Genomic DNA, 25662 nt, shown 5'->3' on the forward strand with positions numbered 1-25662 from the left:
GCCTCCATGCCAAGGAGTCTTCTCTATCACACACTGCCACACACAGCTCCTCATACAAGGGGGCTGGGGCTGAGGCGAGGCTGGGGCTGAGGTGGAGGCTGGGGCTGAGGCGAGGCTGGGGCTGAGGTGGAGGCTGGGGCTGAGGTGGAGGCTGGGGGAGGCGAGGGCAGGCTGGGCCTGGGGCTGGGCTGGGCCTGGGGCTGGGCCTGGGGCAGGTGCTGAGGCTCTTCTGTGGGCTTATAGGGGAACTGCTGAGATCAGCAAGTGTGTGTCATGTTAGTCAAGAGCCCAACAAATAAGAAAAAAAAATGTCTGCAGATTTATTTCTGCCGAAATTGGAGCTGGCTGTAATGTGTTTTCTTTTTCACCTTGACGGAAATCAACTGGCCATGCTCATGTTCAGCTCCAGCCCTCAGTGGAGGCCCTCAGCGGCCCCGCGGCCCCGCGGCGGGTTAAGTGGGGGTGGAGATGGCGCCCCCGCACATCTGAAGGGGACGATGCTAAATGTCAGAGATGACAATAGGAGTGTCACAGAAGAGAGATGCCCTTTACCAGGGTCCCCTGCAGCCTGGCCCCTGCAGCCTGGCCCCTGCAGCCTGGCCCCTGCAGCCTGGCCCCTGCAGCCCCTCTCCTGTAGCCCCCCTACTGCTCAGGTCCCAGTCCCATGTGGAGAGGTGGAACCTGCCCATCCATATGCATGCTGCTGCACATGAAACAGCACGCTGCTGCTTGTCGACAGAGCCAGACAGGATGTCCTTCGCCCCAGGCATCGGAGCTCACACAGGAAGTGCTGACAGCGAGGAAGGGGCCATCAGCACTCTGGGGAACGCTCTTTTCTCTCCCTCCCGTCTCTCTCTTTCTTCTTCTCCCTCCCTTCCTCGATCTGTCTCTTTCTCCCTCTCTCCTTCCCCCTCCTCTCTCTCTCTCTGGAGGTACTGCATATTACTGACTGACTGTATTGGGAGCATTGACAAAGGCACAGCATCAGTGTGACCCGCAGTGTCCTGGACGTGTGTGTGTGTAGAGGTTAGGCACTCCTGTCCTAACACAGCCAGCAGGAAGGTCATCCAGAGCCAGGACTGGAGGCACCGCTTTCCCTATCTGCTTAACCAAGCATTTGTTGTGGCTAATTACCCACCTCTGGACTTGCAATGATGCAAAGTCCACATCTTGAACTTCCTGTCCTGCATTTGAAGGTTAGGGGTTGGAATGAACACTTTAGTCTAAGGTTACTTGACAATTTGAGTTGCTTGGGTGAGTTCAGTGTCACTTACAGCAACATGACATTTTGCTAATGTAGTTTCTTAGTCTCAATAATGTATTGTAAAGTGAACTATTGTTTAATCTTTTTACATGTTTTCAACTGCTTCTATAATGATATTTGTCATGTTTTGCAAATAAATCCCTTGGAAATAATGTTGCCATATACTCCATTAATGTGGCACTTTAGCTATAATAAAACCTGCTATCAGTAATATAAAGTGGCACCAGCAACACTTAATTAATATCTTAATTGCTTTGAAACGAGCCAGCCTGCAGATTCGCCTCGTTTTTCTAAATCACTTTTTTGCACACACCAATTTCCCCCCCCCCCCTTTCCTGGCATGATGAAATGTGCTCTGCGCCGCTATCTCTGCCCCCCCCCCCCCCCTCCTCGGGTGAGGCAGAGCGGCAGGAAGCTGCCAGGGACGCCTCGTCATGTGCAGGCTGCCTATTTGCTGCTGTCGGAAGGGGGGATGAGTAATGGGAGCGCTCCTGTCCTTATCACTGGAGCACACACCTGCATCCCCCCCCCCCCCCGAGCCACGCGCTTAATTGCCCCCACCCTCACTACCCTCAGTCCCCCCACCTACCCACCCACCCCCCCAGCCCCGACAGCATCAGGTCCTGATGTCTGCTTACCTTCCACATTCCTGCTGGATGGAGGCCATGTGTCCATTAGTGGCATGGCTACAGTGGATTTAGGTGTTCTGGCGGCCTCATCCTGGGAAGACTGGGAATCTGCCTGTCTGTCTGCCTATCTGCCTGTCTGTCTGCCTAGCTGCCTATCTGCCTGTCTGCCTGCCTAGCTGCCTAGCTGCCTGTCTGCCTGCCTAGCTGCCTATCTGCCTGTCTGCCTGCCTAGCTGCCTATCTGCCTGTCTGCCTGCCTAGCTGCCTAGCTGCCTAGCTGCCTAGCTGCCTGCCTAGCTGCCTATATGCCTGTCTGCCTGCCTAGCTGCCTAGCTGCCTAGCTGCCTATCTGCCTGTCTGCCTGTCTGCCTGCCTAGCTGCCTAGCTGCCTAGCTGCCTATCTGCCTGTCTGCCTGCCTAGCTGCCTAGCTGCCTATCTGCCTGTCTGCCTGCCTAGCTGCCTAGCTGCCTGCATAGCTGCCTGTCTGCTTGCTTGAATAGAAGAGGTAGGGATGGTTGTTTCTTGGAGAGAGGGGCCATGTTTCTACGGCACCCATCAGGAAGGGCCATGGGGAGGAAGGCAGGCAGGCAGGCAGGGACAGAGGACCCTCCATTAGCAGCAGGACAGCAAGGAAGCAGACAGCATCCCCTCCATCCTTTCATGAATCGTGTCTGGAGCAGAAAGCAGCTTCTTAGGGTGGCATGATTGTAGCACAAAGAGAGGGCTTCTGGCCCCATTATCATGTTTGGGTAATGGAGAGTCAGGACACTGTGTGTGTGTGTGTGTGTCTCCCTCTGGCCTCGGGTGTGGGTGAAAGCCTATTTGTCTGGTTGGAGAAATGCACTTGAATGGCGCGTTTCCAGTTGGTTCTCCTCTCCCCATCCTTCTCTCCAGGTTACGCCTCTCCTGTCACGGCAGCAGGAATGGATGGAGCCGACCCTTTCTTGGTTCCCTCTCTGTTTCAGTTTCCTCTCTCTCCCAGGGTTATTGCACAAAGGAGCTGGGGAGGAAAAGGGCAGATGAAGTGAAAGAGGGAGAGATGTAAAGTGTTCCTCGGTGTGAGATTGATGTCTGGCGGCCTCGTTCAAGCAGGCAGCATTCTCCAGCAGCCACGGTGTGAAACGGCAGCTAAAGGCTATATCATGTCCATCCTGCCATGGAGTGATAGCACATAGAGCATCCATTACATCCTCCTCTCACCCCCCCTCCCTCTTACTTCTCTCTCCACCCCCCTCTCTCCTCTCTTTTCCCCTCTCTCATCTCCCCCTCTCCCCACTCCCCCTCTCCCCACTTTCCCTCTCTCTTCTCCCCCTCTCCCCACTCCCTTTCTCCCTCTCTCCCCACTCTCCCCTCTCTCTCTCCTCTCCCCCTCTCCCCCTCTCCCCACTCCCCCTCTCCCCACTTTCCCTCTCTCTTCTCCCCCTCTCCCCACTCTCCCCTCTCTCTCCTCTCCCCCTCTCCCCTCTCCCCACTCCCCACTCTCTCCCCACTCCCTTTCTCCCCTCTCCCCACTCTCCCCTCTCCCCTCTCCCCACTCTCCCCACTCCCCTTCTCCCCTCTCCCCACTCTCCCTCTCTCCTCTACCCACTTAGAGGGGCTAAGAGCCTCCAGTGCCAACCCCCACCTCCCCAGTGATGAATGTCCAGGAGCTCACTAGGTGACGCCAAATTTCTCATCATTAATCCAGGCCATTATGAGGCTGTTTCCCCAGCATTGATCCCCAGCCAGCCCAGCTGACACAGCCCCTCTAGGGTGGACAGGCTAGGGGATGAGGGGGATGGGGGGGGGCACAGGGGGGAGTGAGAAGGCAGGCCCAGGTCCAGGTCAGTCCAGTGCAGGGTGGGAAGGCCGGCAGAAGCACAGCTGTTTGCGAGCGTGTGTGCCTGTGCTTCGCACGCACAATAATAACTTTGTATACGAAAAGCGTATACACACACTCACATCAGTACACACACGTGTGAGGTGCTGCACTGTGAAATAAACATGAGGCTGTGTGTGTGTGTGTGTGGTGAACCGTGCCCAGATGTCCAGGTGTTTGCTGATAGTGTGTATCTGAATGCTAATCTCTAATTAAAGCCACTGGGGCTGGAGCAGGGGCAATGCCCTTCCACTGCTCCTCTCTGTACTAGAGGTACTTTTGGGAATACACACACACCTCTCTCTCACACACGCACACACACACTCGCATACACACACACTCTCTTACACACACATGCACGCGCACCAACACACTATCTCTCTCACATACAGACAGATACAGACTAGAGCACAGCTAATTGTCTTAATTCCATTGCCCACTTCCTTCAGTTGTCCTGTAGCTACAGTACAGGAGAGAGCAGAGACAGCCCTCCACAACAGCCTGCCAGCTCCAAGCAGAGCTCCAAGCTGATCAGGGGACATAGAGAGGGTTATATGTGGCGGGAGAGAGGCATGGAGCATTGCTATTTTCCCTCTTTGTACAAATGATATCAAATGGAGAAACGGGAAGTCTGTCAGCTGTGAAATTACTGATCATCAGGGCCCTCCTGGTGTCTGTTCTCCCAGGAGGGGAGGGGCTGGGTGAGAGGGGGATGAGGAGGAGGAGGTGAGAGGAGGAGGAGAGGATAAGGAGAAAGTCGGCTGCATTTGCGGGATGAATTGGCGTGTTCTCCTCCTACTCCTCAAGGCTACTTGTGTTCAATCTGGCCTGAGATGATTGCATGTCCAGCTCCTGTAAGAATCCAGACAGGCAGATAGTCCCAGAACCTCTGGGGGGGGGGGGGGGATTAGCTCCTCCCTGTGGCTGGCTGTGGTCCACTCCCCTGGGGGTCAGCTTGGGTAGGGTGGCCCTGTTCTCCTGGACCCCTCAGATGATGGCTCTATGATGACCTAAATGCTTCCCATTGACAAAGGGACAGCCTACGCCATTAAATACAAGTAGCCAGACCTGTAGTTACCTTCTCAATGGCTCATCTCTACTGGGCGGAGTGGAGCCTTAGATTGGGACCGGCAAGATTGCTGGCTGGATTGTGATAATCGTCGTTCTGAGGGTCTAATGGAGCTGTATCTGCTGTGAGCACGATGGGAGTCCTATCTGTGGGTCTCCAGGGCCTGGGTGACGGCATTACGGGGGGAGGAGGTGATTGGCCAGGGGGGTGGGGGTGGTTGAAGTGAGTTTGGGTCAGAGGGATGAAGTAATTACCTGGATCACTGAGCATGAAGGTGGGGCCTTGGACTCCTGTCAACAGCTGGGGACCGCCAGCCCAGTCACACACACACACACACACACACACACACACACACACACACCTGTGCACCCACAGTCCTAAGGCTTTGTCTCCACCTGCGCACACAGCTCTATAGACCAGGCTGTCCGGTGCTGTGATAATGGCCGCTCAGACACATCGCCCTCATCCTGAGGCAGCTGTGGACCGACCAGCTGAAACCCAGCGGCCTGCCTGCCCGTCTCCAGTGCAGCGGTCAGGAACAGGTGAGCCTCTCGTCGTCCGGAGCTGGAGGTCCATGGCGCTATTGACGAAGAGCCTCTTAGGGGGGGATAGATCTGCATGGATCTGCACAACAGTGGGAGACAGCAGCCAGATGAGACGTGAAACGAGGACAACTCTGTGTGTGTACAAATGACAGCCCTGTGACAGCCCCACCCCCCCCAACACTGACTGTCTGCTCGAACATGAAGACATTAGTGGAAGAGAGGCTTCCACTGTGTGAGTTATTACTTGGCTGTTTCCCTAATGGAGAAAAATTAAATTATAAGCTAATTTATTCGGATGTCCCTGGTGACGGCATGCTCCCCTAGTGTCGGGTTCTATTAGAAGGTCTGTTGTCGCTGCTCTGATCTGACTAGGCCACTACTGTACACAGATGGACCGGATCCAACACTGCACAGCTCTGCACAGCACTGCACTGTACATAGAACAGGGAGCAGAGACTGGAGCGAGCTTGCTAGGCCTTGTCCAGCCAGGAGTGGTAAATATCAGTGACGGTAACACTGCGATGATGGACGTGATTTTCATTGCACAGCGACTTCCATTCAGTTAATGAGGGGAAAAAAGGATTGGATTTTCCATTTAATTGGATGAGTATCTGTTGAATCTCTCTCTGCTCTGTGGCGACAAGCCGTGGATGTGATGAAAGGGGATTGTGGATGTGATCCAGACGCCCCATTAAAACACAGAGTTATTATTGGGTGAGGGCCGGTGAAAGGAGAGTGATGATTGGCTGTAGAGCAGGGGTTGTAGTTCACGCTGTGGTACCTGGCGTTTTGACTCCCGCTCACAGCTGCTCCTCTTAGTCTCCCCGTCAATTATCCACCTCCTACTTCATATCCATCCTGCTTCCTCGCCGTGAAAATATCCCCTGTTTAATGTGAGTGGTGTGAAGGCTTTCGTGCGTGCGTGTTTGCGTGCGTGTGTTTGCGTGCGCGTGTTAACGTGCGTGTTTGCGTGCGTGTTTGCGTGCGTGTTAACGTGCGTGTTTGCGTGCGTGTGTTTGCGTGCGTGTTTGCGTGCGTGTGTTTGCGTGCGTGTTTGCGTGCGTGTTAACGTGCGTGTTTGCGTGCGTGTTTGCGTGTTCGAATTCCTCGGCGAGGTCGCGGGGATCCTCATGTTGTGTTGTTGTCTGCCTGTTACTGGAGGCCAAGCAGAGAGACGGGAGAGAGACCACATGAAATATACATGGTGATCATCCCACCACCGTGAACACAAAGACCTCACCGGGGAGGGGTAGACCCGGGGCTGTCCTCCCTGCCTTGAGTGCCGGTTCTCCTCTGAGTGGCTGTGCTGGGGAACAAAGAGAGAGGACGGAGAAGGAGCTGGGATTGAAGGAGAGGGCCGCGTCATCGGGACAGGGGTCACACAGCAGTCAGGCCTGCTAGCTGAAGAGCGAGAGAGACTCTGAGGGAGGGACGGAGGGGAGGGGCCGGGCTCTCAGAGAGAGAGAGAGAGAGAGAGAGAGAGAGAGGGAGAAAGAGAGGTAGAGAGGGAGGGATGGAGGGGAAGGGCCGGGCTCTCATAGAGAGAGAAAGAGAGGGAGGGAGGGTTAGGGGTCACGGAGAGAGAGGGAGGGGGGGGAGGGGAAGGGGTTCAGAGAGTGATAGAGGGGGTCCAGAGAGAGAGAGAGAGAGAGAGAGAGAGAGAGAGAGAGAGAGAGGTGGGGGGGGGGCACTGTTGGGGAAATAAATGGAAATGACAGAATAAGTGCTTTTACATAATGCAGAGATGATACACCAGGGGCTTGAATCGCTGTCAGAGACCCCTAGAGTTTCTCTCTACCACTGACAGCGGAGAACATTCCCCAGTACCAGGGTTTGGTTCTGGAGACACACCTGGTTGTTTGAGGCGCTCTCTCCTCCTGTTGTCCTCCTGTGGTGGCCATCTTGAATCGGGCATCAGTGGTCTCCCAGGACTTGATGTCGTGCTTTATGGACGTCATAAATCTGGCTGTGGACGACCCTGACTCTCTCACAACCTCTTTCATATCTGCTGGTCTCCGTCTGACTCCAGATGAAGTCATGACCATTTCAAGGTCATATAGACAGACTGATTACCCTCTGCGTGCCTTTTCTCTCCCTCCACTCCTCCCGCTGTCTTTACCTCCCCCTCCTCTCCTCCGCCCCTCCATCGCCCCCCTCCTCTCCTCCCTGGTGAGCGGATGTTCAGACAGTGTTGCTGTGTACTGCACTCAGAAACGACTGCAGACAATGGCACTTGTCGCTGCGGAGGGACACATTAGGCCTGTCATCCCGCATGGAGAGGAGACAAAGTGTTCCAACCCCTCTCGGTAACGGTGGCTTTGATGACAATGACTTTGTCTCTGAAGGAGCGGTTTGAGGCACAAGCACCGTGGCTTGTTCTGAGAGCTGACAAACGAGGCTGTGGAGAGGTTAGGAAAGCAGCCTTTCCCCTCGCTCCCCTCATCCCCCAGGTGCGGTAGGAGTTGGGGGGTGGGGATGGGGGTGTGGGGGTAGGGGTGGGGGTGTGGAGGGGGGGACATGCTGATCTTATAGAGGGGGAGATGGAGGTCAGTCGATTCAATGCCTTGCCCCGTGAACACTCTTTCATGCTAGACTGCCTTCAAATAAATAAGAAATGTAGTCTGACTCACAAATGTAATATTAACCTGAACCTCCCAATGGAGAGAATGGGGTTTGGGGGTGGGGGGGGGGGGGTTCAGCTAATGGCTACACACGTCCACACTGTTTGAGGATTAGAGTAGAACCTATCTATGGGGAATACATCCCTGGGAAGGGGTCGGGGGGGAAGGGATGGAGGTGATAGTGAAGGCATCTCACGATCTCATTTGAATCTCATGTCGCTATCACATCGCTCTTTGGAAATCATAGTCAGGGTGTGGGATGGGTACTGATCAGGAGAGGAGAGGGGAGGAGGAGGGTGTCTCTGCTGACAGACATGGGGAGGAGATGACTGCAAGGACAGGGAGTCCCATCCGACAGACTGCTCATCGTCATGGATTCTCAGGTCCAGTTCGGCCTCGGTCAGTCTAACCAGCCACGGGACAGTGCATGAAGTCATTTGAAAATATTAGTTCTATTACGATTCGGTGTACCACATCATTTTCATAATTATATTACAGGAGATAAAATGTTGTCCTCTAGGCACAGAAAGTAATTGCTAATGGTCGCTTCAAAACGGCCTGACTCTGGAAATGAGGTAGGTAGAGAGAGAACGTTCAAGACTTTATCTCCAGCTTTCATTACTGCAGCTGTAATGGAAAGATGCTGAGAGAGGAATGTTAATTATCGCTCTGTTTGTTTTTCTGGGAGAGGAAAGCGAGGGATGTGTCGGCCCGAACAAAGGCTGTGCAGACTTATTGTGTGGCGCGAGTGTTCGCTAACGCTCTGTTTGTGAGTCTCTCAGCGCCTGTTCATGTCACCCATGACTGACTGCTTATCAGCCCACATGCTAATACATGCATGTTCCACGTCTAGCACAAAACATGCTAGAACATTCATCTCATTCACTCCACGGTAACGACGGCGTGTTCATTATTATGAATGATTGGCAAACTAGCAAATTAGAAAAATGCAACTCAATGTCGTGTGTTGTGCTCCAGGTTTTGAGGAATGAAGTGAAAAGGGAGCTTGTGTTTCCTGGTTGTGGACTGCACTGGAATGCAGATGTCGTGCGGAATATTGAGAGGACTGTTGTAGGCACCTTGTGGGGGTCCTCCATAATTTACGTCTCCACCCCCCTATGTCAGTAATGGATGGAGGAGCCTGTTCAGGACCGGAGGCGGGGTGTGGATTGGCCTGAGTGTGTGTATGTGTGTGTGTGTGTTTGGGGGGTGGGGGGGGATGTTGGCTCTTGGAGCCCCCCTCCACATAGATAAAGAGGAGGACGGGGCCCTCCTTCAGTCTGCTTGACTTCTAGAGACTTCATCAAGCCAAAGACAAAGACGGAGAAGTCAAACCCCAAAGAATAGGTGGAGAAAGAGAGAGCGGGGGTGATGTAGGGCGGCGGGGAGCGCAGATGGGGGGGTGGGGGAGGGGGCTGGGGGGGGTGTTGATGTGGTTTCTCTGTACGCAGCCTGCTGCATCATTACCAGCTCTCTGTAGCTGCAGGGCTCGTCATGCTGAAGGCATTCAGACTGAGAGGCCTAATAGAAGTCAGGATGCTGTGTGGAGTAATTTAGTACTGTGGGGGGGGTGTAGGGTGGAAGTGTGGGGGTGGAATGGAGGGATAAGGGGGAGGTGAAGGGCTCCTTAATCCCAGTTCTATAAAGAATAGATGCGGTTTCCCCCCCCCCCCCGTGGTCTCTGTGGGTCTGTGGAGGCGGGGGCACCTTGGGCAGGAGGCGGACAGGTGCTGAAGCTACAGAAGGATGGAGGTCACCCACAACCTCCCCCAGGACTTCTAGTAATGACTGTAGATCAGCGCTTCAGAGCCTACTGCTCTCTGTGTGGCGAAGAGCAGCAGAGAAGGGCTGTCTGGTGCAGCCCAAACTGGTCTACCTGAGCCTAGACTACTTTTGCCGAGCCTAACTCGGCCTTGCCTAGCCAGCACTGTCTAAGCCCGGCCTAGCCTGTACACCAGATGTGCCAGCCACAGGATCGAGAGCAGCTGGCTACTGGGCTGGCTGGTATGATGTGGTGTGGATAAAAATACCCAATGTGTTTATGTCTGGGAAGACCTGCGGCCATGGTGACAGCATGTGCATGCTCGGCCAGGTTAGGCTAGGCCTGGCTGGACCGGGTCGCTCTTGGTTAAACAATGAGCTAAGCTGGGAAATGTGCCAGTTTGTTGTGCAGCCATTAAAGTGCGCACATTCAGTCAGCTGTAAAGAGAGACGTCACTCCACTGCTGTTGCTAAAGGGCCAGAGCTCTTTCTTCCATCCCCACTACTACTCCATTCACCCCCCCATCGTTGCGTCCATCCTTCTCTCCCACCATCCATCCTTCCCTCTCTCCATCCCTCCATCTAGATAGCTGTAGGCCAGACAACAGTGCGACGAGAGCCTGATGAAACGCGGCTCTATAGTTAGAGCGGGACAGACAGCAGGAGCTGTCCACGGCTGTTGCAATCAATTTCAACTAAGCGCTCGGATCAAAGACGAGCCTTGTGGCTCCTCTGTATTTTTAGTGATGCTTCTATGGCCATCACTCATTTTCAATCACGATTGACTTATGGAAATCACCAGCTATTCCAGAGATGTTAATTAACATCACATTCCAGAAGACTAGACGGTGACTGATGCATTTCTACGGGGCTGCGTATTGAAATTCAATTGGATTCCTATTGATTGGTGCACAGCTATATGCGGCGGAGGGGTTTGCTGGGATGTCAACCCGGAAGGCAGCCTTCCTGCTAATGGAGACTCCTGGATAGAAGGGACATGGTCGAGGTGTGGTCCCAACCCCCCCCCCCCCCCCCCCCCCCCCCCCCAGTGTGTCACCAGGGCATCCAAGGCCTTCCGCCCTGCCTCAACACATGTGAGAGGGCCTCTCTCCGTTCAGCGGTGTGTCCCCCCCCGAACACCAGGCACCCCAGGTGGAGCCCTGTGAGCAGAGGCAGTCAGCTCCGAGGCTGCTCTGATACCTGGAGCCCAGGAGTCCTGTAATGGTATTTCCAGAGGCAGGGGCTTTGAGCACTCCAGTGGCCCAGGATTAGCTGCTGTGGCCCTGGCGGGCGACCTGGCAGGCGACCTGGCAGGCGACCTGGCAGGCGACCTGGCAGGCGACCTGGCAGCCTGGCTGGATTTTTCTGCATCATTTCCAGCCGGGGTGTTTTCAGAGGGAGATTAGACGAGGCCAGATTGGGGGGTAATTGGAGGAGAGGCCTGTGATCCTGCCACACTCTTCACACCTCAGTGGTGCTCCCCCGAGACTGTTGACACACAGCTCAGTGTGTGTGCGTGTGTGTGTGTGTGTGTCTGCATGTATTAGTGGTGTTAGATGTAACAGTGTCAGTGAAAGACAGGAGGGTTGGGGAGGGTGGGGGTGATGGAGAGAATGAAAACATGTAATTTCTGTGTCGAAACATAACACTATAATTTTACACTACTGTTTCGGTGGAAAATACAGTAGCCAACGTAACAAGCTATGTGATCCTTCTACCCTACTTGAAAAAACACCACAGTTGCTGTGTTGAGGTGTGCGTGCGTGACTGCAGACTGTGTGTGTGTGTGTGCGTGCGTGTGTGCAGACTGGGGACTGGCAGAGTAGCAGTGTGTTGACCTGTGTTCCTGTCCTGGTGTTCATGCCTGGATAGGCAATCTTTCCTCACCGACCTCCTCCAGCTTCCTGCTTCCCCTTGATCTCAGACGGATAGATTCTGCCTGGCTGCCCCACCAACCCTGGGTGAACCGAGGTCGCGCAGAGCGGGGGGGAGAGGAGCAGGAGGAAGGAGGGAGGGATGGAGGCGGGGAGGGAGGAGGAGGGAGGCGGGGAGGGAGCAAGTGAGGGAGCGAGAGGCATGGTTCAGTGTGTTTTTCCTGGAATGGTTGGTCATTGCATCAGTGTTAGATTCCGGTTGCATCACAGCCTCAGCTGTTTACATAGTCTCATCTCTCTGTACTAAGAGGGAATTAGCCAACATCCTCTTAAAACAAGATTTACCCAACGTCTGCTCTCTATCCTAACAATGACACACACGTGATTGAGTTTTGGTTTTACCGTAGTTTGGATTGGTTTTACCGTAGAACAATGAACACGACCACATTATCTGCTGAGAACTGGTTTTACTGAGGCTTTAGTGAGATTAAAAACATTAGCACTGTTAACACAATCTGCCCATGATGACTCCATTTAGGATGTTATGTTTGGCCAAATATATCCCAGTCCTGTCATGGGTTTTGTTGTCCCAGCTCTACCTGTCTGTCTGTCTGTCTGCTCTGTGGGTAGAAGGTAGGAGGCAGCAGTCATGTTAACATCCGGATGAGCTCTTTACTTATTTATCCATTCATTCATCCATCCATCCCTCCTTCCTATTCTGATCATGTCTCCCCTTCATCTCTCCTTCCCCTCCTTCGCTGAAGTAGGTCATGGGATAGATGGAAAAAGGTCATTCTCTATCTCTTTCTGTGTCTCTCTCTCTCTCTCTCTCTCTCTCTCTCTCTCTCTCTCTCTCTCTCTCTCAAACACATACCCCCCCCACCTTCCGACATGCTTCACCTGCACTCTCAGGACGAGCTGTATTGATTGTTAGTAGGTGAGAGGGAACTGACAGACAGAATATAATTGGAGAGCATTGCTAATATGCAGATGATGCTGTTAGTGCAGGTCGGAGGTCTTGGTGGTGACTGTGTGTGTGTGCGTGCGCGCGTGTGTGTGTGTTCGCGTGTGTCTGACAGGCCTGTTGACAGGGTCTGTCTATACCCTGGGACGGCACCAGTCATATTTGTGTCTCGCACCCCCCTGTCCATCGCACTGGCTCCTGGGACACATGGACACATGCTTCACCAAGGGAAAAAGTGCAGTGTACACGCACGCACGCACACCCACCCACACATGTGGCACGCACACACACACATGTGGCACACACACACACACGTGTTTGAGGTCTGACAGAGAGGTTGACAGACGAGTCTCTCGTGTTGGTGTATTATTACAGTCTGAAGTCTACAGCACAGCGGGCTGTTAACAGACACCGCCTGCCAGGGGACGTCTGACGGAATGTTCCGGAGACTTCTGAGGTGCTACTCTTTGAGGTAGCAGTTGTTTTCTCGGAAGAACCCGTCTTCGAAAATTGCATTGAGGTTGAGCCCGTCGTCTGGAGTCGTGGAGAATTCCAGCAGGCTTCTACATGCTGGGGAGCAGCACACAAGCACGTTAGCACCAGACATCCTACAGGTGTATGTTAAATACACCAGGAAGGATCTCAGCTTGTGGTAGTGCTACAGATACACACAAGCCTAAGGAGAGGGAGACTGACAGACTGACAGACAGACAGACAGAAGAGAGGGCTGGTTTGAGGTTGGTGCCCCCCCCATCCCCCCCCCCCCACCGCTGCCCCCGCAGCGATGGTCGATAAGACCAGGCCCGGCGATACTTCAAACAGACCACCACCACCCCCATCCTCACCAGCAGCATCATGAATAACAATGAAGCTTCCAAAACAGCAGAGCCCTCCACTAACACCAGTCCATCAGAGTCCAGGGACTCATTTGCATTAATGATTTCTTTTACAAACGCTCCCTCTCCCTCTCTCCCTTCTCTCGGCCTCCCTCTCCTCCTCCCTCCCGTCCCTCTCTCCCCTCCCATGCTTATCTTTAGATGTGCTGTTGATAACTCCTGCCTTAGCTAAACGTCTTTAATGTAGCTGCAAAAGAGGACTAGTAAAAGGTCTTGTTAGGGAACTGCCGGGCATTTTGTCTCCCCCTCCCTGGCTGGCTGGCTGGCTGGTGGGCTGGTGGGCTGGCTGGCTGGCTGGCTGGCTGGCTGGGGTGCACAGATAGTGCTCTGCTGGATGAAGGATGTTTGGGATGAAGGTAAACTCAGTCCATATCTGCTGATTGAATACAGCTGCTTCCAGAGGAAGTGGAATGTTACCGTGTGGTGCTCACTCACACACTCCCTTTTTATTTACGGTGTGTATTTACCATCTTGAATCTCTGTCTAATGTTTTTTTTCTCTCTCTGTTTCTCTCCTTTTGCCTCGTCTGCCTGACGGTGCTATGTCCCTCTTCCCAATCCCATCTTTCAGGTGAGTCATTTTATCCTCATTCAGTAGACAAAGGCCTTTTAAGAGCGTGACGGGTTAATCATGGGGATGTTTGCTCGGATCGGGGTGCATTGCTGTGTTGTGTTTGTTTTACGTCTTCATCAGTCACCAGTTTTATGCTAAGAAGATGCAGTAGTGTATTGATGCCTTTCACACACAAATGCGAGCGCGCACACACACGCGCGCACACACCTACAGTGTGACACCTCCCCCCCTCCCCTGCTGTCTGAGTGCATTGAGGTGGGGAGTTACGACTCTCCTCGGGGAGTTTCCTGAAATAACTGTGATGTTTCACAGAAGAACCTTCTATAGGGTGTAAAGTAATGGACACTTTGAGCTTTTGCACGGTGGAATTGCCATACGCCGAACTGAATGAGACTGCAGTTATATCTCTCAAACCTCACCCTCCAGTCCTGGTTTTCAGAACCCACCCCCGACATGTTCCCCCTTCTCCCGCTCTCTCTCCTCCCCTCCATTCCCCTCTCCCCTCCATCTCTCCTCCCCTCCATCCCCTCTCCCCTCCATCTATCCTCCCCTCCATCCCTCCTCCCCTCCATCTCTCCTCCCCTCCATTCCCCTCTCCCCTCCATCCCTCCTCCCCTCCATTCCCCTCTCCCCTCCATCTCTCCTCCCCTCCATCCCCTCTCCCCTCCATCTCTCCTCCCCTCCATCCCTCCTCCCCTCCATCTCTCCTCCCCTCCATTCCCCTCTCCCCTCCATCCCTCCTCCCCTCCATTCCCCTCTCCCCTCCATCCCTCCTCCCCTCCATTCCCCTCTCCCCTCCATCCCTCCTCCCCTCAATTCCCCTCTCCCCTCCATCCCTCCTCCCCTCCATCTCTCCTCCCCTCCATCCCTCCTCCCCTCCATCTCTCCTCCCCTCCATCTCTCCTCCCCTCCATCCCCTCCTTCCTTCCTCTCTCCTCCCCTCCATTCCCCTCTCCCCTCCATCCCTCCTCCCCTCCATCTCTCCTCCCCTCCATCCCTCCTCCCCTCCATCTCTCCTCCCCTCCATCTCTCCTCCCCTCCATCTCTCCTCCCCTCCATCCCTCCTCCCCTCCATCTCTCCTCCCCTCCATCCCCTCCTTCCTTCCTCTCTCCTCCCCTCCTCCCCCTCTCCCCTTCATCCTCTCCCTCCCTTCCCCCTCCACCCCTGCCTCCATATGCTGTGTCTTTGGGCTAGTTGACATGGCTGGAGGAGAGATGGGAGCTGAATTAAGCATGCAGCAGCAGCAGCAGAGTGCTGATCCAGGCGGGACACAGCAGATGCCCTGCCCTCCAGACCTGCTTCTCCAGTTCCTGCTGCGGCCTCTCACTCCACACTCCCTGTGTTTGGGGGGCTGGTTTGTGTGTTCCTGATTTGTTTGTTTGTGGGGAAGGTCCTTTGTTTCAGCCATTGTTGAGGCATTTCCAAACCATTATTTCCATTCAGTTTCTGTCTTTCAGTGTGTGCACTCCTCAGCCCTCCCTCCCCCTTGCACCTCTCTCCCTCTGTCTGGGCTCACTATCAGAGCTGCCTCTGCCACATTTAACCCTGGAGCACCCTTGTCAACCTCTACAGGACTGTGTGTGTGTGTGTCCATCTGTGTGTGTGTGGACAGGGAGATTTGACATGCTGTAATGATGAGGGATCAGGCCGAGGACAGGCCCTGTCAGCACCCCTAATGAGAGAGAGGGCCCGTAGCCTGGGGCTCTGGGGGGGCGGGGGTGGGTATGGGGACAGGGGCGACCCTCTGTAGGCTGGCATCTGTCTTGGGTGACAGGCCCCCCCCCCGCAAAACCAGGCCCTTGTGTGTGGATGCTTGTGTACAGTAATGATTCAGTCACAGGTGAGAGAGAGGCCTGTTGAAGGAGGCTGGTGATTAAGGCCAGTATTCCCCAGGGTGACAGCCTCTCTCTCAATCTATCTCTCACACACACACACACACGCGCACACACACTTACAGAGAGAGAGAGAGAGCTACCGGCACACCTGCTGAATGATGCAACCGTTTACAGTTTTTACATGTGCATTATGTTCTATTGAATCCTGTCTATTTTGAGATGAGGAGGTAAGGTGAGACCCCTAATCGCTCCCTGATGTAGCTGACGATATGGAGTGTATTAAGGCAGGCCATTGGCTTGACCCCTGACCCCAGGGACCTCCTCAGGGGCAGGCCTGGTCTTTAGGAGAACTCCCAGGGCCCACTGGGGCATCCCAGAGTCGTTGCCCCACTCGGCTCCTCTCTCCCTGCCTTGCTCGCCCAACCCAGATCCCTGCCTCTCCTGCTCTAATTATACCGGCAGCTCCGCAATCTGTCATTTATAAGTCTAAAACACTGTAATTAACTACAGCTTTTCTAGGCAGTCATAAATATGGTCGGGGCCTGGCGTTTTTTTTTTTGAGTCTCTCCTGTGCTCTGAGTGGGCAGGTTGTTTGAGGGGAGCGTAGGAGGACCCTGGTCGGGTATCTCCAGCCTGCACGGGCCCTAAGGGCCAGAGTGGTGTGTGACAGCCAGGCAGGCAGGCAGGCAGCCTGTCGTAGTGCCAGAGCACACAGAGCTGGGCCCGGCGGTCGGAGCCAGTCCTGCCAGGCGTGGGCCGTCGACACGCTGGAGGAATGGGTCTTCCTGGTGCTCTGGGAAATGTTTCCAAGTGCGGCCAGGGAGGCCTCCGATTGGCCCTTGTGTCCTCGTCAGTGGAACACTGATGATGTAATTAATGAGTCTAACAGAGCGAGACAGCCCACCACAAACAGGGAGGGTCAAATGGAACCACATGGTCGGAGTCGAGACACATCTCTATATGTCTGGAGGAAAGTATAGGATAGGCTGACGACAGGCCCGCTCCTCAGAGTCACAGTTTACGGGAGTGGGCCGAGTTTCGTACTTTTTCGATAAAACTGCATCATGAGCGGAATCTCTGTCGGGGTGCACGCTCTCCTCTCTCTCTCTCTCTTCTCTCTCTCTCTCTCTCTCTCTCTCTCTCTCTCTCTCTCTCTCTCTCTCTCTCTCTCTCTCCTCTCTCTCTCTCTCTCGGGCTCATTTTTCCTGGATGTGCGTTTGCAGCCGTGTCACCGGGCCTGCCTCGGGAGCAGAGATGAGCGGAGGAGATGTGATCCCCTGGAGGAGATGTGACCCCTCTGCTCTAATCAGCAGTGCTGCGTGATGGCTGCTTCCTTGCCCCGGCCCGTCTGGGCTGGCTGCTGATTTATGTGCTGCTCTTTGCATCCCTCCCCTGGGAAGCAGACGCTGCCGCGCGGCACACGGGACACGCTGGATTCAGCATTCTGCTCCCGTCGCAACCGGCACAACACTTGTTCCTCGGTCGACACAAAACAACGCCGGGGGGGGGGGGGGGGGGAGCGAGAAAGAATAACAGGACGGAAAATAAAGGCTCGTGTTTTTGTTTCATGAGAGGCAACAAAAGTGGGATACATAGAGGAGCACAAAAGCGACAGCATACAAAACAGCGGGGGGACAATAGCCAAGGCCAAGGGGGAGCAGGGAGTGGTGAGGAGAGGGATAAAGAGTGGGCCACCCTGGGCCGAGGAGAAGGTTCCAGCACCCTGTTCCCTGGACCCCCACACACAATGGTCCATCTGCTGGAGACACACAGGCGCTTTTAGCCTGCAGAAAATCCCCCTCGCTGGGATTCAGCCTCCCACTGTCTCCCTCTCCTCTTCCAGACCACCTCTCTCCCTCTCTCTCACACACACACACACACACACACATACATACACACAGACAAATGCAGGAGATGATTATAGTGCTCCTGCCCCTGACTTACCTTCAGCTTGGTACACATGAAGCCTGTTTGGTAAAAGCCTTTCTGGGGGATTGTAGCTACAATCTGTCCGGTATTTGGACCTTTTCCAACGATGCTGTGTACACGTTTAAGAATTAAGATTTTATTTGAGGGCGATGTTTTGACTGAAATAGGGTAATCCTTAATCCACTTTAGCATCTGTCCCAGTTTAAGGAAGAGACCAATCCCAAATCTGCTCCTGTTTTTCTCTGCTGCAGTAGTTATCTGAGTGTGCTTATTTTTTATGGGCGCACGTGTATGTGTGTGTGTGTGTGTGTGCAGTAGCCTATGTATTCTTGTGTTTGTGCCTTGGCCTGTTTGTGTGTGTGTGTGCTTGTGCATGGTGAACTGTGCGCGTGTGTGTGTGTGGTGGCCTTCCTGAGTGTGCCCCAGTGTTTGTGTTGAGCCTTTGTGTGAGCAGCAGGCTGGGGGACTGAGGGCTCTCCTGAGTGCTGTACACATCCTCTGGAGATGTGTCCAAGGGCTGCGCTTCTCTCTCTCACCGTACCACACTCTCTAATGACAATATGGTGGCCTGGGCTGCGGGGGCCCCTCTGAGGGTGCTTGTGCTTGTGTGTGAGTGTGTGGGTGTGTGTTTAGAGAGGCTGGGGGCGGTAGGGGTGTTGGTTGCCTTGGTAGTGGTGGTTAGAGGAAGGAGGGTTTGAGTCGTGTGTTCTGGGTGTCCTCCCCATGGGAGACACAGGAGTGTGTGTGTGTGTGGACGCTCTAACAAGGCTGCTAACCCTTCCTCTAACTAAGCCTGCAGCTCGTGGGTCAGATCCTGTCCTAATCTCAGGGTTCCTCTCCGCTCACTGCTGCACTAGCTGTCGGCACCTCCGGCTTTGCTGCAGTAGCATGACGGATCGACGTCACCATTTAGACATGTAATCTGGACATGGGTGAGGTGTGGGGAGAACCATTATGGGGTGGTGTGGGGGGGGGAGGTAGCAGAAGGCAAGTCTCCTCCTGTCCTTTTCTACCCAGAGTGCGTCAGGCTCAACGTGCCGGGCTCTCCATGGTAACGCACGCAGCGGGAGAGCGCGGTGACACCCTGTGTGACCTGCCGTTAAACTGTTTACCTGAGCACTATGGAGGAGGTGCCTACCATGAACTACACCTCAGGAAGAATCCCCAATATTAATGACGATAATAATGATGATGATTCTCTGCCAGTGTGTGTAACCGGAGCACCGCACTCGGCTTTCATTAAACCAAGCCGCTGAGACAATGGACAGAGTAAATGGATAATTTTGCGGAAGGCGTGGGCGAGGCGCTCCGGAGTTCGGTACAGCACAGAGACGTAATAACAATAATCAGATCAGTGACGCTGACCCTGGACGCTGCTGTGGCGGATGGGTCTTAATGACAGAGACGCGGGCAAGCGGACTGGGTGGATGGAAGGCAGGTGGAGTGGAGGGGAGGAGGGAAGGATGGAAGGGAAAGGGAGGAAGGAAGAGTGGAAGGATGGAGGGAGAAAGAGGGTGATTTATCAGCTGAGGAAATGGCTGTCACTGCAGCCCTGCTCCCAGCCCCGCCCCCTGGTGCCTTGTGGGCCAATTAGAGCAGGTTCCAGTCTGAGGTACAACACCTCGCTCTGCCCCTGGAGACCAGCTCCCTGTATACAATACACTCCCTCTGATGACAGGCACTGCTCCAGAACATTCTCTCCTTTTCTCCATCTTTTTGCTATTGTCTACCCCCCTCTTAACCTCATCCCTCTCCTCCTAATTGTCGCCCTGCCTCCTTTCTTTCTCTCTCTTCTCTCTCTCTCTCTGATGTCACGCTCAAGTGATTTCTGTACAGTAGGTCTCGTTATAGAGGCTCTTGTGCTACACTAATTAACAGGCCTGTAGGTCTCTCCTCCAACCTGCCTCTTGTCTCCAGCCATTCCCCCGTCTCTCACCTGCACCATCGGGACTGTGGACTGAGAGGGAGTTTGGAGGCTGAGAGGCCGTGATGGAGAGAGGCTGAGAGGCCGTGATGGAGAGAGGCTGAGAGGCCGTGATGGAGAGAGGCTGAGAGGCCGTGATGGAGAGAGGCTGAGAGGCCGTGATGGAGAGAGGCTGAGAGGGCCGTGATGGAGAGAGGCTGAGAGGCCGTGATGGAGAGAGGCTGAGAGGCCGTGATGGAGAGAGGCTGGGTGGAGGTGCAGCAGGTTGGATCCTTGCAACACGAGGCAGCTCCAGTGGCGAGTGTGTCTCTGCCACCCATGTGTTGACAGAGTTTGACTCCACGCTTCCCAGGGTAACAATACACCGTGTGAGGTGTGCTGACAAAGACCCATGTGTTGGTCAGAGTTATGTGCGGTTTGTCTCAGTGTGTGTGTGTGTCAGTGTGTGTGTCAGTGTGTGTGTCAGTGCGTGACATTCATTTCCATGCTGTCTTCTACAGGAAGGGATTGCCCCCCTGTCAGTGGGTGAAAGGGTCAGTGTGTGTTGTCTGTGTGTGTGTGTTCGTGCAAGTATGTGTGTGCGTGTGTGTGTCAGGCTTGCCAGACACTACCGTTGCCTGTCAGTCACCCTCCAGTAGTCATGTCTAGCAGCTGGAGTGTTCTCAGTAGGACAGGGAAAGGACAGCCATATCCACGCTGCTGCTGACACACACACTGCACACACACCCCGGCCCTTCCACACTGCACACACACCCGGCCCCTCCACACTGCACACACACACCGTCCCCTTCACACACACACAAACACACCACTTTCCCTCCACACACACACACACCCCGACCCTTCCACAATGCACACACACACCCCATCCCCTCCACACTCACACACACACACACACACCATCCCTTTCGCACTTGCAGGCCATACAGCATGTGCATATTTAATCCATACTCAACAGAGCCCTGCAAACCCCCCCCCCTCACCCCCCCCATCCTGCCGTATCGCCCTCGGCCCTCCAGGAGCGAGGGGACCATTAGCAACCAGTGTCAGGGTAAGGGCGAACCTGGGGGTAGACGGGGGTCCCTGGGGAAATGGAGTCTGGGGGGCTGGAGGTGGGGGGCCGAGAGGATGAGGGGAAAGGGGGTCATATTGAGAATTGTCAAACAAAGCAATGAGATTACTGCCAGAAACCAGCTTTAATATCAGCCGAGATATTGCCCAGACGACCACTGTGTCCAACTTAAAAATGTCAAACATGATTTAAAAGGTTATTACACTGGCTGGCGGGGAACACAAGCTCTCCTGCTCCCTCGCTATGTTTCCTTCTTGCTCTTTTGCTAGTTTATAATAAATCTCTACTTATTGTATCTGATTCACACACACACACCCCTCTCTGCTTTGGGGCACAATACAGCTTTTGAAATCACTCAACTCAAAGGGAAAAAAATAAATAATACGAAGAACAATTCAAAACGTATCTAATCCATGAGATACAAATCAATATGGCGCTTGCTAGTCTCCAAAACCTCTGTTTTATTGGAAATGGCCCAGAGTGCCTTTCCACACTTTCCTCTGATAGTTGCTATTGATCTGAGTGTGAGGGTGATGAAGAATCATTTAGCTCTATACCATCATCTGCATAGCCCACAGTGTTAACTGTGCAGTGTTCCTGTGATGTGAACACACCAGACACACTTACATGCCCCCCGTCAAAGCCAGAGGGTTGTCATGATACTGGTATGGCCAGGGGAAGCTTTTGATTCCAGCAGGCCCCATCAAAACATCCTGCTCAAGCACATTAGTTCCAGTGTTGACTGGGGAGGACGCAGGACTGGGAGAACCCCCCCCCACCCACACACACACAAACACACACACTCCCCCTCCGGCCTGCCCGCTGCAACAGTGCTTATATTAAGGTGTTAAGCTCCTCTTTATCGCTACCAACCCCCCCCCACCCCCCCAAAACCAACCCAGAGGATGGGCATGACCACAGGCTCCTGCTGCCATCCTGCTGCCAGGCTTGGTGCTCCAGCATCTGTGGCGTGAACGATGGAGCCTTTGTCTTGTCCTGAGCCACGCTCTCCTCTGCTCTGCTGTATGCGTGCGGGTCATCAGCAGCTTTGCGGCGTTTTCAGAGAAGGCGCTCATTTAAATGAGTGTGCTTCATAAATCACTCGCTCTCTCAGTCTCTCAGAGAGACTTTAGGACTGTAGGAACTGGCAGGCACTGAAAAGGCTGTCTTAACCCCCCCCCCCCACAGCTGCTCTTATCAACCACACACACACACACCCTCTCTCACACACACGCACATATACACAAACACACACAAAGACATTGTGAAAGGAACCAATCCCTCTAGAAGGGTGTGCCTGTTTCAGAGTGAGAGAGAATGACAGACAGGGAGAGAATGAGAATGAGAGCGATTGAGTGAGAGAAGGGGGGAAAGAGAGCGAGAGGAAAAAGGTAGGGAATGAGAGAGAGAGAGAGACAGAGAGAGAGAGGGAGAGAGAGAGAGAGTGAGAGAGAGAGAGAGAGAGAGAGAGAGAGAGAGAGAGAGAGAGACAGAGAGAGAGAGAGAGAGATGAGAGAGAGAGAGAGAAGAGAGAGAGAGAGAGAGAGAGAGAGAGAGAGAGAGAGAGAGAGAGAGAAAGTGACAGGAGGCAACAGCAGCCGTATACACAGCGGGGAGGAAAAGAAATGGGTAAAGAGTAGAAGAAGAAGAAAGCGGTGTGTGTGGCAAGCGGCCATGCGGAGGGCGAGGGCAGGGTTCACGTCAGAAGAAGAATAGGGGGCTTGGATGGCAGCCAAGTTTCACAGGTTTTCATCCCTCTCTTTGGCCCCTTCCCCACTCTCCCCTCCCCCACTCCCCTCCCCCCACTCCACTCCCCCAGGCTCGTAGGGAAGTGTAAGACCTGCTCTCAGGGTCTGACTGGAGCACAGAAGATCTTCTGTTCTTTCTCCCGGTCGACTGGATGAACTCTGGGACTGTCTCTGCCCCTGATAGCTGGCAGGAGGGCCAACCTGAAGCCTGGTACTGGAGTTGACAGGCTGCCCCCAGACTGACATTCACTCAGTGGTAACAAGCCTGCCCTTGTCCCCCCCCCTTCCGCACCCTGAGGACCAGGAGGACAACGCTGACTGTGTCAGCTGTTCAGCCTGGTGACGGTGGAGCAGCTCATTATTTCGGCCACGTCTCTGAGCTGTCAGGGGGACTCCCTGGTGACAGGAGGAAACTGGGATGACTGCTTCCTGGAGGGCATCCCTCTATCGCGGCGCTCTGACCTGGTGGAAGAGAGGAAAGAGATCGAGAGAGAGGGACGAAGTGGGAAGAGAACTAAATGTGAGAGTTCAGAAATGAGAATCCGAGGCATATCCCCGTCAGCGGTCCTTCGTGTAGGGGTGTGTGCCCCCCCCCCCCCCCCCCCCCCCCCCCCCCCCCCTCGGTCTCTACTCGGCCCGTGGAGGGGCCTCTTCAGTGAGAGGGGTCTTCGGGATGGCTCACCGATAGGGAAACATTTATCTGTGATTAGTGCAGATTGGCTAAAACTAATCCCTCAGAGTAAGCGGCTTCCTGGGGTTCAGTCCTGAAAGACAGGCCTGTGGAACCACTAATACCCCACACACACACACACACACACGCACCACACACACACATGAACCCCATGCATGGACACACGTACCGGAGCCATTTCGGAAGGAAAACAAAACCAATACAGACACAAATACAACACTTCTAAACCGGCTTGCGTGAAGGCACAGGCTCTCTCCCGCACTAACACTCTCCCCACACTCATGCATGCGTACACACATACACATATGCAGACACGCCCACACAATCCCTTCTCCACCACCTGCTAACCCGCTGAGTTCCCCCCCATCCCCCGCTGCTCACCAGGGATTAGGGAAATTGCTCCGGAATGGAAGAAATATGTTCTTTAGATGGCCCTTTTCTCTGCTCACGGAGGCCTTGTGGCTCATGACGCTTGCAATCCGGTAGGGAGGAGAGAGACCAGGGAACAGCCCAGATCAGGAGGAGAGACCAGGGAACAGCCCAGATTCAGGAGGAGAGACCCAGGGAAACAGCCCAGATTCAGGAGGAGAGACCAGGGAACAGCCCAGATTCAGGAGGAGAGACCCAGGGAACAGCCCAGATTCAGGAGGAGAGACCAGGGGAACAGCCCAGACTCAGGAGGAGAGACCAGAGAACAGCCCCAGATTCAGGAGGAGAGCGACCAGGGTATAGCTAGCAGAGAAATAAGGATGCTTCTTTTTATACCCGCCACATAATAGTTATTTTAAAATGAGTTCAAATCCGAAACAGGCAGTGGTTCTGCGCTAACCGTAAAAAGAAAGGGGGGATCAGCATCACTATGTGAGCCTGAATCCTTCCCACAGATGTTGGCTGAGTAGAGGCAGGCAGACAGGCCGTTCCCACATCCTCCCAGTCCAACTGGCTCTCTGCTCTTCCATGCTGCAGCACGCCAGTACCCTGTCATACGAGGCCATCTCAGCCTGGCCCCTGCATGTGGGCATAGAAGCCCCTGCTGGAGGCCAGCAGCCTGACCACGAGGGCTGGAGGGAAGGACCGCTGTGTGTGTGTGTGTGTGTGTGTGTGTTGGGGGGTGGAGCCAGGCACGCGGGCGTGCGGGCAGCAGTCTGTAATTGTGCCCTCGATGGCTCTGCCCATCCAGGATGTTATGCCGATTCTCCACTTGATGGTCTGTGAGCTCTCCTGTGGAGGAGGGGAGGGACAGGGGGAGTGAGGGGAGACGGGGTGGGTTAGGGAGAGGGGCGGCGAGGGGGGGGAGATGGGTGGATAGGAGGAGGGGTAATTGTAGGGTTTAGCAAGGACGGACTTCCAATGCTACCACACAGTAAGCTCAGGTTTAGCACCACAGCAACGCAGCACTGGCTTCCCCTGTGGCTCCTGTACATCTGTGGGCAGTTTTGGAGTGAGTCCTCCAGGGCTCCATAATCAGGGGGATAATCATGAGGGATACACAGCACAGTCTCCACGTCTTCTTTTCCTACTGAGGGAGCTGGCGGCCCTGTGTGCGCATGTGTGTGTTCCTGTGTGTGTGTGTGTTCCTGTTTGTGTGTTCCTGTGTGTGTGTGTGTGTGTTCCTGTGTGTGTGTGTGTGTGTGTGTGTTCCTGTGTGTGTGTGTTCCTGTGTGTGTGTGTGTTTGTTCCTGTGTGTGTGTGTGTGTTCCTGTGTGTGTGTGTGTGTTCCTGTGTGTGTGTGTTCCTGTGTGTGTGTGTGTGTGTGTTCCTGTGTGTGTGTGTGCCACTGCTAAGAGTCTCTGACAGATACGATTGGTGAAAGGCATTAATCGACAGGCGCGGGGAGATGTATGTCTGTATGGATTCCACTCTGCCCTGTGGTGTCCATCCTCCGGCAGCATGCATACATCTCTGGATAATGTGTGCATATTGACCAGTGTCTCCATGCCCACAGTCATGTCCACTCAGTCACCTCTGACCCTTTAACCTTGCCCTGGGCACGGGGGGGGGAGGGGGTGTTCTTTTAATTAATACACCACACTACTGTAATCACCAGACAAGCAGAAGGCTAATGTCTGTCAGCCCATACAAACCATGTTAACCTGGTTCATTCACAGCAGTGTAAAAAGCAGCAAGTGTGTTTTGCTGTGGGGTTGTGTGTCAGTGTTGAATCAGTGTGTAGGCAGTAGTGTTTTCTAAGCTCCTGGGCCTCTCGTGTTTTGTGTGGAGCTTTTGAAGCCCAAACGACTCAGTCTTCCTGTGGAGCTGTGTTTACATCACGGGGAGTTATACTTCTGAGTTATGCTTCATTCAACATGTTTATGTTCGTTTTCGACATGATCGTCTTATGAACGTGTGTGACGCAGGAAATGGGATATTTCCCCCTCTTGTGTTGATGTTATTACCAGCCAAAAGTT

At 54.1% G+C, this 25662-nt stretch overlaps 1 protein-coding gene across 1 annotated transcript in view; it reads left to right on the forward strand.

The window, feature by feature from the left end:
• The window catches only part of robo2 (roundabout, axon guidance receptor, homolog 2 (Drosophila)), a 158184-nt gene that overhangs the window by 44827 nt on the left and 87695 nt on the right, over positions 1–25662 (forward strand). The window contains exons 2-3 of the mRNA XM_067246708.1: positions 5272–5362; positions 22891–23065. Of these exons, the coding sequence (XP_067102809.1) occupies positions 5272–5362; positions 22891–23065 (266 nt within the window). The remainder of the gene's footprint in view (positions 1–5271; positions 5363–22890; positions 23066–25662) is intronic.

Source organism: Osmerus mordax, chromosome 11 (assembly GCF_038355195.1).
Source record: "Osmerus mordax isolate fOsmMor3 chromosome 11, fOsmMor3.pri, whole genome shotgun sequence".
In the NCBI taxonomy this organism is placed as follows: Eukaryota; Metazoa; Chordata; class Actinopteri; order Osmeriformes; family Osmeridae; genus Osmerus; species Osmerus mordax.